Below are 13,749 nucleotides of genomic sequence, written 5' to 3' on the forward strand. Positions count from 1 at the left end.
TTGCTCTGTTTCTTTCTTCTTTGTGAAGAGTACTTTCCTGGCTATTCCGTCGCCGCCAACCAAGCCATCGAAGCCCACCGTGAAGCCCGGCGTCAGGCTGGGGTTGAGATCGCGCCGGATGCCAACCGGTCGCTTGAGGAGCAGCTTCTGGCGATCCAGGCCCGCCTTCAGCCGGCCTACCGCATGCTCCGCCGGCTTCAGCGTGCTGGAGCACAGGTGCTAGCCGCCCTCTGGCCTGGCGAAGTAATTCCTCGCACCCCCAGCCGTACTACCGACTGGCTGGACGTAGCCGTCGGCCGCCTTGAAGCCTGGAAGGCTTCAGCAGCTCGATCCGGTGCTCGCTGGGTGCTAGAGTTCGTCCGGGCTTGGTACCCTGGGCTGAACTTGGACCAACTGCGCACCTGGCGGCAGGAGGCTGACGAGGAGCTGGAGGCGGTGCGGCCGGCTATCATCCAGCACGCCTCGGTGATCGTCGACTTCACCGACACCAGCGCCTTTGCTCCTGAGGTGAATGAGGACGGCGTCGTGCAGCTGGAGGAGTGGTTCAGGCTAAACCCGGCTGACGGTGAAGACTCGACGGAGGAGATTGACTCCAGTGACGAGGGCGAAGAGGAGGAGGAGGAAGACGACGAAGACGCTGTGCCGGATGTTGGAGCAGCCAGCCAACCTCAGCCTGACCGTGCCTCCAGCAACGAGGCACGCGCGAATGCTCCGCCTGCTGCCGGCGACGACCAGGCCGAGACTCGCCAGCCGGCCACTCCTCCAACCGACACCGCCGTCTCAACCAATCTTCCTGACGCTCCGGGCGCTCCCTTGGCTTGATTCACTGTTTTTATTTTCCTGCTTGACACTCTTCAAACAAATTTGTTATCTTTGTGCAATTCCACCCACTGGGGGTGTATTCAAACTTTGTTGAATGCCGGCCTCTCGAAGGCTTTTTGTGTAAATATTATTATGCATGAGCTTGGCTTCCATTCCTACTTGCTTTTTATCTCTCGGCTTTTTCCTTTGCCGCCTTCCCTTGGTTGCCGCCTTCCCAGCCGGACAGCTGCTCTGCAGTCTGTGGCCGGGTAAGGAGTTCAGTCGTCTGGGAAGGCAAGTACTCAAGCTTTCTTAGATTGTAGCAGAGTAGGAAAGGAAGCCGGCCAGCCGACTGCTTCGACGGCCGGTTGGCGAGGGGGAAGCCGGCTTGTGTTATGTAAGTTCGTTAGTCCTTAGCCGTTTTTCATGTGGGCATCCTTTCCGCCTTCAACTCTCGCTAGTCGGGCAGCCGATTCTTCGAGCTGTGCCTTTCGCAACAGAGGGCTTGGGTGTCGGCATATTACTTGTCTAACTGCAGGTAGAACTTGGACATAACTCAAGGCGGCAAGTCCCCGGGCCGACTAGTCGAACCCGGTGCCGGACGGAGAAAAAAAATGTAGTGGGATAACCATGGGTATGATACCCGGCATACATAGATAAAATAGGATAGTCCCCGAGAACTCCTCGGGGGCCCGTTGTCTCATACTTAATACAAAAGGTAGCGTGATACATACTGCATTTCAACTGTAAAATCTTCGAAGAAGATTGGCGTTCCATGGGCGCTCCGACTCCTTGCCGGAGTCGTCCCTCTTGCGTGCCTTTGACTTGTGTGCGTGATTAAGTAATAGGAGTCATTTCCTAGAGCCCGGCTAATGACGAAGGGGCCTTCCCAAGGGGCTGAGAGCTTGTGCTGGCCGGCTGTTCGCTGTATCAGCCGGAGCACGAGTTCTCCCTCTTGGAAGGATCTTGGCTTCACCCTCCGACTATGGTAACGGCGCAGACCTTGCTGGTAGATGGCGGACCGGCCGAGGGCTAACAGCTGGCTTTCTTCCAGCAGGTCGACGCCGTCTTCTCTTGCTTCTTTAGCCTCCGCCTTCGTGAACATGGTGACCCGAGGTAAATCGAATTCGATGTCAGTTGGGATGATAGGCTCGGCACCATATACAAGGAAGAAAGGGGTGAAGCCGGTTGACTTGTTTGGGGTAGTGCGCAGACTCCAGAGGACGGCCGGTAGCTCGTCGAGCCAGCAGCCGGCCAAACGCTCCAGTGGCACGACCAGTCGGGGCTTGATGCTGGAGAGGATGAGGCCGTTTGCTCGCTCGACTTGGCCGTTTGACTGCAGGTGGGTAACGGACTCTAAGTCCAGTCGGATGCCCTGTGTCGCGCAGAAACGTGCCAGTGCTCCCTTGGCAAAATTTGTGCCATTGTTGGTGATGATGCTGTGTGGCACGCCATACTGGGTTATAATATCTGCAATGAATGTCACGGTAGTCGGCCCATTCAGTTTTTTGATCGGCTTTGCTTCAATCCACTTGGTAAATTTGTCCACGGCGACAAGCAGATGTGTCATGTCGCCGCACGTCGTCTTGAATGGGCCGACCATGTCCAGTCCCCAGACGGCAAAGGGCCAAGTGATGGGGATGGTCTTGAGTGCAGAAGCCGGCAGGTGTTGCTTGGAGCCGAAGACTTGGCACCCTTTGCAGTGTTTGACTAGTTCCTTGGGATCCTCCAAAGCAGTCGCCCAGAAGAATCCATGGCGGAAAGCCTTGGCGACGAGCGCCCTGGAGGCGGCATGGTGGCCACATTCGCCTTGGTGGATGTCTTCAAGGATTGCTATGCCTTTCTCTGGCTCGACGCAGCGCTGGAAGACTCCGGTAGCACTGCGCCTGACTAGCTCTTGGTTCATTATTGTGTAAGCTCCGGCTCGGCGTTGGACTTGTCTTGCCGAGATCTCGTCAATCGGTAGCTCTCCATTTACCAGAAAATGGAGGATGGGCTGGGCCCATGATGGAGCTGTGATTTCTTCGACTGCCAAAACGGCTACTACAACCAGGGTGGGCGGGCTGGGTTGTGAGGAGTTGGAGTCGGCCTCCGCTTGCTGTGCTGCTGCAGTCCCCGGGCTGGGTTCAACTATGGCAGTCCCCGAGCCGGCTGCCGAAGTCCCCGGGCCGCCTGCTTGGTCCCCGAAGTCGGATCCGACTGCGTCAGGGTCAGGTGGCACGAAGATGGAACTGGATTCTGGAGACGGCTTGACAGATGGCTTGAGGAGGAGTTGGAGGGAGACGCCGGTTGGTATAGTTTGTCGAGTGGAGCCTATTCGTGCCAGGGCATCTGCTTGCTCATTGTCGGCCCGTGGCACGTGAAGGAACTCGCACCCCTCGAAATATCCGCTGAGCTGCTGGACGAGGAAACGGTAGCTTGCCATGTTTGCGCCCTTGGCATCCCTGTCGCCGGATGATTGCTGAACCACTAAGTCCGAGTCGCCATAACACAGGATCCGGCGGATGCCGAGTTCCTTGGCTAGCCGGAGCCCGTGTATGAGCGCCTCTTACTCGGCCACATTGTTGGAGGCGGCAAAGTGGATTTGCAATGTGTATCTGAGTTTGTCGCCCTTGGGAGAGGTGAGGACGACGCCGGCTCCCAAGCTGGTGCGCATCTTGGATCCGTCAAAATGCATCCGCCAATGAGTGGAGTCGGGGGCCGGTGGCAGGTACTGGGTCTCGGCCCAGTCGACGAGGAAGTCGGCCAATGCTTGGGACTTGATGGCGGTGCGGGGCTGACAGTAGATTGTGTAAGGAGCCAGCGCAATGGCCCATTTCGCCACCCAGCCGAATGTGTCCTGGCTGCCTATGATCTCGGCAAGCGGGGAGTGCATACGATCGTGATGGGATGTTCTTGAAAATAGGGCTTGAGCTTCTTGGAGGTGAAGTACACACCATAGCACATTTTCTGATAGTGCGGGTAGTTCTGTTTCGAGGCGGACAACACTTCACTCAAATAATATACCGGCCTCTGGACTAGCTGAGCTCGGCCTTCTTCTGGACGCTGGACTACGATAACCGTGCTGACCACCCGACTGGTGGCGGCGATGTAGAGGAGCATGGGCTCCTTCTCAGTTGGGGCCGCCAAGACAGGTGGTGTGGACAACATCTTCTTCAGCTCGTGGAAAGTTTGGTCCGCCTGGTCATTCCACTCAAAGTGAGTGGACTTCTTCATGAGTCGGTAGAGGGGGAGAGCCTTTTCTCTAAGCCGGCTCATGAAGCGGTTTAAGGACGCCAGGCATTCGGTGAATTTTTGAACGTCTCGCAGCTTGGTAGGGACCTTCATTCTCTCTATGGCCTTGATCTTCACTGGGTTGCACTCGATGCCGCGTTCGGAGACCAGGAAGCCTAGAAGCTGGCCGGCTGGTACCCCGAACACGCACTTCTCCGGGTTGAGCTTGATCTGAAAATGGCACAAATTCTCAAAGGTCTCCTTGAGGTCTTCCAGCAGGGTGTCGTGCTTCTCCGTCTTCACCACATTTCTGCATGCAACGCTGAAAGGTGGCACCAGCATTTCTCAAGCCGAATGTCATGGTCAGGTAACAGAAAGCTCTGAATGGGGTGATGAAGGCGGTCTTCAAGCGATCTGCCGGGTTCAACTTTATCTGGTGGTAGCCCGAATAAGTATCCAAGAAACTCAACAGCTCGCATCCGGCTGTGGAGTCTATCACTTGGTCAATCCTTGGCAGGGCAAACAGATCTTTAGGGCAGGCTTTGCTGAGGCTGGTGTAGTCGATGCACATGCGCCACTATTTGTTCTTCTTCAACACGAGGACCGGGTTGGCAAGCCATTCTGGAAAGAACACTTCCATGATGAAGCCGGCTGCCAGAAATCGGGCTATTTATTCTCCGACTACTCTTCTCTTCTCTTCCGATAGGCGGCGCAAGGGCTGCCTGACCGGCTTTGCATTAGATCGGACGTGTAGCTTGTGCTCGGCGAAATCCGTCGGGACACCTGGCATGTCTTTGGAGACCATGCAAATACGTCCCGATTCTCACAGAGGAAATCGACGAGCTCGCCTTCCTATTTGCTGTCAAGGCCTGTGCCTATGATAGCGTGCCTCTCCGGGTGCTCCGGGTCCAGGGGTATCTTCTTTGTCTCCTTGGCCGGCTGGAAAGAACCCTAAGCTTCACATTCTTTGGGGTCAGGAGACAAGGCCGGCTGCTTGCCAGCCAAGGTCACAATTCGATCCAGCATCTTCTTCTCTTCGGCGATCACGAGGGACTCGGCCAACCGACTGCTGGCTGCTGCACACTCAGAAGACTTCTTATAGTCTCCAGCTATGGTGATAATGCCCTTGGAACTCGGCATCTTCATCTTGAGGTAGGCGTAGTAGGGCACAACCATGAACTTGGCCAACGCTGGTCGGCCAAGCAATGCGTGGTACGGGCTCTCCAAATCCACTACCTCGAACCATATTGCCTCTCGGCGGAAGTGATCCTTGTCCCCAAAGAGGACATCCATCTTGATCTTGCCGATTGGTGAGCAGGACAGGCCGAGTACGATGCCGTGGAACACAGTCCGGCTTGGCATGAGTTGCTTCGGCTTGATGTTGAGCTTCTCCATTGTATCTCGGTACAGTATGTTGATACTGCTCCCGCCGTCTATCAGCACGCGGGAGAATCGGGCGGCACGCCTCTCCGTTTCCAGGGTGGCATCCAGAACCAGGGCATAGGAGCCAGGAGACGGCATCACCTCTGGGTGGTCGTCCCGGCTCCAAATGATGGGCTTTTCTGACCAATGCATGAACTCAGGGTTACTGGAGGCGACCGCGTTGACTTCTTGCTGCTGTCGGCGCCGGCTGCGTCGATCTTCTGTCTGGCTGGTGAACACGATGTAGGCGGCTTGCTCGTCGGTGAACTCGTCTTGGACAGCTCCGACTGCAGGCCGAGCGGCCGGCTGCTGCGGGGCAGGAGGCGGCTGGCCTGCAGGCGGGGGCGGCAATAGCCCCTCGCCCTTGGAGATTCAGGTGAGCCAATGACACTTCCGGGTTGTATGGTTGGATGGATTCGCGCCGCTATGGAACTTACAGGGGGCGTCGAGGGTTTGCTCGTAGGAGAAAGCCGGCTGCCAAGCCGGCTTGCCGCCCTTCTGCTTCTTCGGAGCCGGCCGTCCCTCAGGCTGCTCTTCTTCGATCGTGGCCACCTGCCGGCTAGTGGAAGGCGGCATAGGGGCCTTGCGCTTGTGGTCATTTTGATACGGGCGCCGACCTGATTCTCCAGCCGGCATCTTGGGAGCCGGTGCCAGCACTTTCCCGGAGGCGTCTACCCGGAGCTCAGTCTTCATTGAGGAGTCGGCCGTGGCGTATTTGTCCGCGATGATCAGTAGATCATCAAGGGTAGCCGGCTCGTCGCGGAGGAGTCGGTGCTTGAGGAGAGTGCCCTCGCGGCACCCGGCGGTGAAGTACTCAATGGCCCGAACCTCGTGCACCCCTTCGCAGGAGTTGTGGAGCTCGGCCCAATGTGTGAGGTAGTCGCGAGTTAATTCATCGGGCCCTTGTATGCACAAGGAGAGCTGCCGGGGCTTGGGAGCCCGTTTGTAGGTGCTGGTGAAGTTGCGTATGAAGGCTTCGGTGAAGTCCAGCCAGCTGTTGACGCTGTAAGTCTTGAGGCTGTTGAGCCAGGTGCGCGCCGTGCCTTGGAGCATCAGGGGGACATATTTCACGGCAACACGTCGGTTGCCGTTCGCTATGCGAACTGCTGTGGAGTAGTCGATCAACCAGTCTTCCGGCTTCACGGAGCCGATGTACTTGGGCGTGTCTCTTGGGAGCGAGAACCCTTTGGGAAAGGGCTCGTCACGGATGCGGGGGCCGAAACAGGGCGGGCCGACATCATCTTCTTCTTCCAGGGCCAGGGACCGCGCTAGGCGGTCGATCCGATGGCGGGCATCATTCTTGCCGACTCCTTCGCGGCGACCAAGCCGGCCGTTGAGAGTCGGATGCGTGATAGGCGGCAGGGTGGGATATCTTTCCCCGCGAGGCGGAGGAGGAGGTGGACCGCCTCGTCGTTACACTCCTCGGGGACGGCCTTCTGCGTCGCGCTCGATGGTAATGCGAGTCCGGCTGCGGCTAGCAGCCGACTCCTTCTCTTGTCTTGCACGGGCGCCATCCGCAGTCGGCGTACGCGACGTCGCGCCGTGCTCTTGGCGAGGGGGGCTTCATGCTCGGACGCCGGCTTCATGCCGCTCTGTGGCCGCGTCAATCAGCTGCTGGATGCGTCTGGTCATGTAGGGGAGCTCGTCGGCCCCCAGTCCGTTTAGCTCGTCAACGATCGACTGGGCGGCGCATAGATTCTCGAGGGGCGTGGCGTAAACCGGGCGGTCCGCTCCCAGCATGCTGGCGATGGCCGCGCCGCGTTTCTTGACAACGCCGACTCGGCTTGTCCCTTCTGGAGGCGGCGTGCCGAAGGCGGCACGGTCAACTTTGCGCTGGTGGGCTTCCGTGAGGCGTCTCATGGTGGCTATCTTCTGGCCCTCCGCAAGGAGGGCAAGGCGGCGTGCCTCCAGCGCCTCAGCGTCGGCGTCCGTCGGGATGGGGGCGGACAAATCGTCCAATGTGGCCTGCAGGGCGTCGCGGGCGTTCTCGTCGGAGGCGACGTCGTGGCTGATGACCAGCACTTCGGTGACGGTGCTGCCGCCACTGTCAGCTCGAGGGAGAGGGTCGTCGAAGATGATCACGTCGGAGAGGAAGGCGTCGAGCAACGCCATGTCGGAGTCAACAAGCATCGGGTCGGTGGAACCGACCGACTCCAAGTCCGCGGTAGGATCGCCGGAGACGTGGAGTTGGTCGAGGAGGCTGACAAGGCGGATCTCGGGGCAGCCTGTGCCCGCGTCGGATGCGGGCTCGTCAGAGATGCGAGTCTCTCCTAGAAGATCGGCGAGGCAGCTCGCTGCGCAGGCGTCGTCGATGCTTTGCAGCGCGTCGGGGCAAGCGCCATCGGGCGTGCTGGGCTGGCTACGCTCGCTGAGGAGGAAGAGGGTTCCCGTCCAGAGCAGGTCTCCGGACGACGGTGCACCTGGCCCCACGGTGGGCGCCAAATGTCGGGTGGTAGGTGCGACATATGCCAACGGGTGGCTTATCATTGTGGGAGCCAGTAAGACATCGCCGGTGCCTGGAAACGGGATAAGGCGAAGACATGCACGCTAGCGGATCTTACCCAGGTTGGGGGCTCTCCGTGGAGATAATACCCCTACTCCTGCTTTGCGGGGTCTCCGCATGATCACTAGATCGATAAGAAGCTACAAGTGGCTCCTTGAGCTGTTTGGTGGGAGGAGGAAGAAGGGCAAGGCTAGCTCTTTCCTCTCCCTATGGTAGTGTCTAAAACTCTCTGAAATCAATCCTTTGCATGGGTGTCCTGGGGGGTTTATATAGGCCTACCCCCGGGGGTACAATGGTAATCCGGCTGGGCGTGGGTCCAGGCCATCAGCGTCTACAGTCGCCGGCTTCTCCGCCGGCTCTTGGGGCCCGCCGACTGGTGGGTCCCGCCGGCGGCCGGCCCATTGGTCGACAGGCCGGCCCCACCGCTTGGGGGGTCTTGTCGGGGGCTAGTTACTGTTGCCTTGCCTCTGATGACGAGGGCTTTGTCAAGGTTGGCATGGCTACAGTGTTGCCGCCTTGCGGGCGCTCACTGTAGCCTTACCTCGTCTTGTCTGCTTAATGGTGCGCACGTCCCGAGGAGGGAAGCAAGCCGGCTGCAGGAAGCCGGCCTGGTCTTAGGCCGGCTGGGGGAGGCCAGGCCGCCTTCGGATGTCTCTCTGACCGAAGGGGCCCGCCGCCTCTGGGCCGTACCAGCGGCCGTCGTGGATGGCGTCATGATTCGCATGGCAATAGTGCCTCGCCATACAGGAGATGTCCGCCCTGTACGGCGTACTGTAGCCATGCACGTTCTGAGATTCGGGGGTGGCAGGGTCCACTGTAGCCACGCCCCGTCTCGTCACTGTTATGGGGGGTTGACTTTAGGGTGCGGCCCATGGCCGCCTGCCATGGGCCGGCTTTCTTGGAGCCGGTCCTTCATGGCCCGGCGTTCTTGAAGTCGGTCCTTCATGGGCCGGCTTTCTTGGAGTCGGCCCTGTTGTGGCGTCCGCCAAAGATTGTTTACGGCCGGGTCGCCTTCCGCCAGTCGGCCTATGTGATAGCTGGCCGGATGAAGGCGGCCCCGTGTCCCGGGCGCTTCAAGGCTCGGTCGGCTCATTATTATTTTTTCTGAGGGCCAAAGGGAGCCTGTTAGGCTACCCGTGGTCATTTACTCCGACACGACTCCATATCGTCGGCGCATCAGGCGCTCGGATTTTTCGGGTTTGGATCATTGCGGTCCCTGAAACCTTCAAATCTCCCCTTCCCCATCATCAGTCCGACAAAGTATGAGTCCCACCGTGGGAAGGAGAGGATAAGGGCAGCGGAGGCCCGCCTCGCCGCCGACATGGCATCGATGGAAGCGGATGATGCGGCTGCGCGGGCGGCCGTAGAGGAGGAAGATATCCGCGCCTGCATTGTAAAGAAGCGGTAGCGGAGAAACACACGCGGCCTCGACTGGGAGCAGAATCGGGCGGTCCGTGTCATGGTCGGACTGCCATCCAAGGAGGAGTAGGGGGACAACAATGGGGCGGACAACTCTGGCGACGAGCAGATCAGGCTCGATCCCTACTGCGTTTTCGAATGGTACTTTCACGAGAAGGACGGCAATGGCTCCGGAAAGGTCAAGGGCAGCTGTGGATGATCTTCTCCACCATAGCCAAACATGCCAAAATCTGAGAGTCCGATGGCATGTTGTGATGCAGTAGCCGGACGATATGTATAATGCATTGTTTACGTAGTGAGTTTGTATGAATTTGAGGTATGCTAATTGAGATGTTCGGTTGTGACTTGTGAGAAGAAAAAATTATTGCTTGACCGGACAGTGTCTCCTACCGTGCGCCCAAATGCGCCCATCATCTGTAGTTTTCAACCTCACCTAAACAAATCAGTAATTTTCAATCTCACCTAAAAGAAAGCTGTAATTTTCAATCATCCTTTTACGTCCGGCTCACGCCTCAAAACCTTCCTTCTAGACCCCTCAAGCCCCCCTGCCTCACACGTCAAAACACGAGAAAACTATTGAAGGCCCAAAAAAGGCGAAATAAAATAGAAGCAAGCGCAGCAGGACTATAAAAAATCGCATTTTTTCTGCTAAACTAGCACGAGAGAGAAGAACACGCCTGCGGCGCTGCCGTTTCGTCCCGGCCGCGTGCTCTGACCGACCACCCCCACCCCCACCCCCACCCCTGGTATATATACGGACTCCCAGTCTCCGGAACCTCTCATCTCATCCTCGCCGCGGAACCGAATCAATCAGCCCATCGCCTCAAGTCTCCAACCACCGCCGGGCAGATCCCCAATCCCGCCCTCCCGAACCCCCGAACAAGAGCGAGTTCAGGTCGCCCTCGCGTCGAACGATGGAGGCAGCAGCAGCAGCAGCCGTGGCGCTCAGGTCGCCCGCCGCCGCCGGAGCCGCGCCCTCGCGCCGGGCCGCCGCCGCCAGCTCGCTCCCCTTCGAGCGGAGGCGCAGCTTCGCCCTCGGCTCCATCAAGGTACGCACGGAGGAGCTTTGGGTTCTCACGGTTTGGTGCTCCGGCACATGTTGATTGCAGTATAATAAGTTTGGGTCTTATCCTTTTCCAGTGTTCTTATCCATTTCCTGGTTTCTGTAAAATCCCAGCTGTCATAGTTTGAGGCAGAAATTACTCATTATTGGTTTGATTACTCTGCAATTTCTGCATCGAATGCAGAAAAACAGATCTGTACTTGTTTTACTGCAAATTTTCACCATTTCCCCCAGTTCTATGTGTTATCAGTTTGTCGCTTGGAGGTTCAAGTAGTTTGAGCATAGAAATGGTTTGGTAATGGTGACTTGATGGCTGACGTGCTTCTCTGTCTGGACGCTATCCTCAGGGCCTCGGGCGGCGGCAGCTCACTTCCAGAAGGCTGCGCAGCGTGGTCAGGGCATCCTCCTCGTCCCCGTCGGAGTCTCTGCCATCTTCTTCGCCGATCGCGCCGCTGCAAATGGAGTCGCCGATAGGGCAGTTCCTCTCACAGATTTTGGTCACGCACCCGCACCTGCTCCCGGCCGCCGCCGAGCAGCAGCTCGAGCAGCTCCAGACCGTCCAAGATTCTTCAGAAAAGAAGGACGCGCAGGCACCGCCGGCGGCCGGCGATATCGTGCTGTACAGGTAAATGATGTTTGGAATGGTGACTTCGTCGCTCTTGTTATTTCCGATGCATCCGGCTGTAAGAAGTTTGGATTTTGGTAAATAATCTTAAGAAGGGGGCAGGCCAATTGCAGAACCATCATCAATCTAGCTTGGCCAGCTGCCATGCTGCCTCCAAGCACAGAAAAATCATTTTTATGGGCCGTTGCCGACATGGGTAAAAAATGCACAAGTTGACATAACAGATAGAGCTGTCACGAAATGTTTAACCTTTGGTTGAAGTGCCGGCTGCGTTTTCTGTAGTGAAGAAAAAAAGTTAATTTTCTTCTAGTCTGAATGTCTGGTTGATTGGGATAGAGCAGTCACGTTCATTCTAGAATTGTTTCGTCGGTCAGAATTTCCTATATAAAAAAAGAATTGATAACTCATGGTTTGAATTGTAGGAAATACAAGTCCAATTTGTAAAACTGCTCACCAGAAGTTCAATCTCTGGTTAATTCCAACATGTCCCTGTCAGTTAAAGAAATCTTGCTAATTTTGACTCTCTTGTTTTATAGGCGAATTGCCGAGGTTAAGGAGAAGGAAAGGAAAAGGACCATGGAGGAGATACTGTATGCGCTGGTTGTTCAGAAGTTTGTTGAAGCTGGCGTCTCTTTGGTCCCAGCTCTCTCTCACTCCATTGATGCTTCTTCTGGTAGAGTTGATCAGTGGGCAGAGCATGTGGAAGGGAAGCTTGAGCGTTTGCACTCACACGAGGCATATGAAATGATCGAGAACCACTTGAATCTCATATTGGGGCAGCGGCAAGCTGATGGCACTGTCGCAGCCATAAGTAAGCTCCGAGTTGGTCAGGTCTACGCTGCATCAGTGATGTATGGCTACTTCCTCAAGAGAGTTGATAAGAGGTTTCAGCTCGAGAAGTCGATGAAGAGCCTCCCTTGGGGATCAGAAGACGACGCGCTCAATCAAGTTATGACGACCGACTCACAGCCCTCAGATCAGACCTACAGTTCCCATCCAGAGGTGGAGTCGTGGACTTCCCCCGACCTCAGCGCAGGAGGTCTCGGCCAGTCTGTCAAGCCTTCCCGTCTTCGATCGTACGTCATGTCGTTTGATTCAGACACGTTACAAACTTACGCGACAATCCGGTCGAAGGTGGCGTTTGGCATCATCGAGAAGCACACGGAGGCGCTATTCGGGAAGCCGGAGATCGTGATCACCCCGGAAGGAACGGTCGATTCTTCCAAGGATGAGTATGTCAGGATAAGCTTCTCCGGGTTGAGAAGGCTCATCTTAGAGGCTGTCACCTTCGGATCCTTCCTCTGGGACGTCGAGAGCTATGTGGACTCCAGGTACCATTTTGTCACCAACTAATTGGATCCAGATAGGGTAGATTCATGGCATGTATGATATTTGGTCTGAAGTTCATGGGCTTCACTGAAGACTATTGTACAATTACCCCGTGCTGCATGCCCAGGAACGGATGATTCTGGCATCAGGTCATTGTAAAGACTAAAGAGGAAGTGTCATTAGCATTGTATCTAGCTACTAAGCTTTGTTAGCATTTGCTCTGGGTGGGGAGTTTCTCCTCACGAAATTGAATTTGAGGAGTCCTAGGCTCCTAGCTGAACCTATTCAAGATATTGTATGTTTTGAGATATGTTAGCTTGTTGCTCGTCTTGGATGATAGCTGTGAACAGTATCGTTTGATGGTCAACGCCGGTGTGTGATGAACATCAGCAATAATGTAACTTGTCTAACTGGCTGGCTTAATGCTGATTAAATGGCTGGCTCTGATGGACAATAATTCAACTCAATCAAATGTGTGCTCAATAATAGTACTACTACTACTACTACAGCTGGCAAAATGCTGATTAAATGGTTGGCTCTGCAAGGATAATTACTTTTTTTTAATGGTCATGGGGGAGTAGTTGCCTACGAGGCTTCACAACCTCTGCAAGATAAGATAGGTTAACCAGAGTTCACAAGGGCTACATTTTAGATAAAGGGTGCTTTATTACTTAAAAGGTTTAAGCATTACATCATCCGGCTTCTGTATAATTGAGATGCACACAGTCATAACCAAATTCAAGTTAAAAAAATATATCAAAAAAGGCGGAATGAAAGTAATCATGAGGAGATTGTATTACGCCTAAGACGTAGGAAGGCCAATCCGATGATTATATGTCGGGTAAAAGTATCCCTCGTCATAGCCTTCAAACGTGTACACACTTTTGTAAATAAGTCTCGGTTCTTCACACGTTGTAGAGACGGCCATAAATGAAGCGTAACGGTGTATCTGTAGATAACCTGCAGCAGAGAAGAACTTCTATCGTAATGGTGCATCTATAGATAACCTGCAGCAGAGAAGAACTTTTATCGTAACGATGCATCTGTAGATAACCTGCAGCTGAGGAGAACTTTTATCATTAAACACTATATCACAAGGGCTACATGAGGGACTTTTCTCCTCCCCCCATAAAATTTCCTTCCTCCTCCCATCAGTGTCGCCGCGGATCCGCCTTCGCCCCCCCCCCCCCCCCCCGCCGTCGGGAGGGACCCTACTCTCGTTTTTTCTAGGTTGAACGTCTTGGTTGGGGTTGTGTGGCGGGCGGCGATGTCCCTCGGTAGCAATAATGTCTCCCACGTCGTATCCCCGCCCCGATGGTGCGAATAGCATTGTCGGGGGATATGTGGAGGTGTTTCTCGATCGAATCTCATGGA

The 13,749-nt window shown here is 55.7% G+C and overlaps 1 protein-coding gene across 1 annotated transcript; it reads left to right on the plus strand.

Annotated features, from left to right (window-relative positions):
* Positions 1-10,131: 10,131 nt before the first annotated feature.
* Positions 10,132-12,685, plus strand: LOC123090882 (UV-B-induced protein At3g17800, chloroplastic). Its single transcript, XM_044512239.1, has 3 exons — positions 10,132-10,407; positions 10,769-11,046; positions 11,583-12,685. Exons 1-3 carry the CDS (start codon positions 10,273-10,275, stop codon positions 12,397-12,399), a joined length of 1,230 nt encoding a protein of 409 aa, XP_044368174.1. The 5' UTR covers positions 10,132-10,272; the 3' UTR covers positions 12,400-12,685.
* Positions 12,686-13,749: the final 1,064 nt, after the last annotated feature.

This window comes from Triticum aestivum, chromosome 4B, assembly GCF_018294505.1.
Source record: "Triticum aestivum cultivar Chinese Spring chromosome 4B, IWGSC CS RefSeq v2.1, whole genome shotgun sequence".
Classification (NCBI taxonomy): Eukaryota; Viridiplantae; Streptophyta; class Magnoliopsida; order Poales; family Poaceae; genus Triticum; species Triticum aestivum.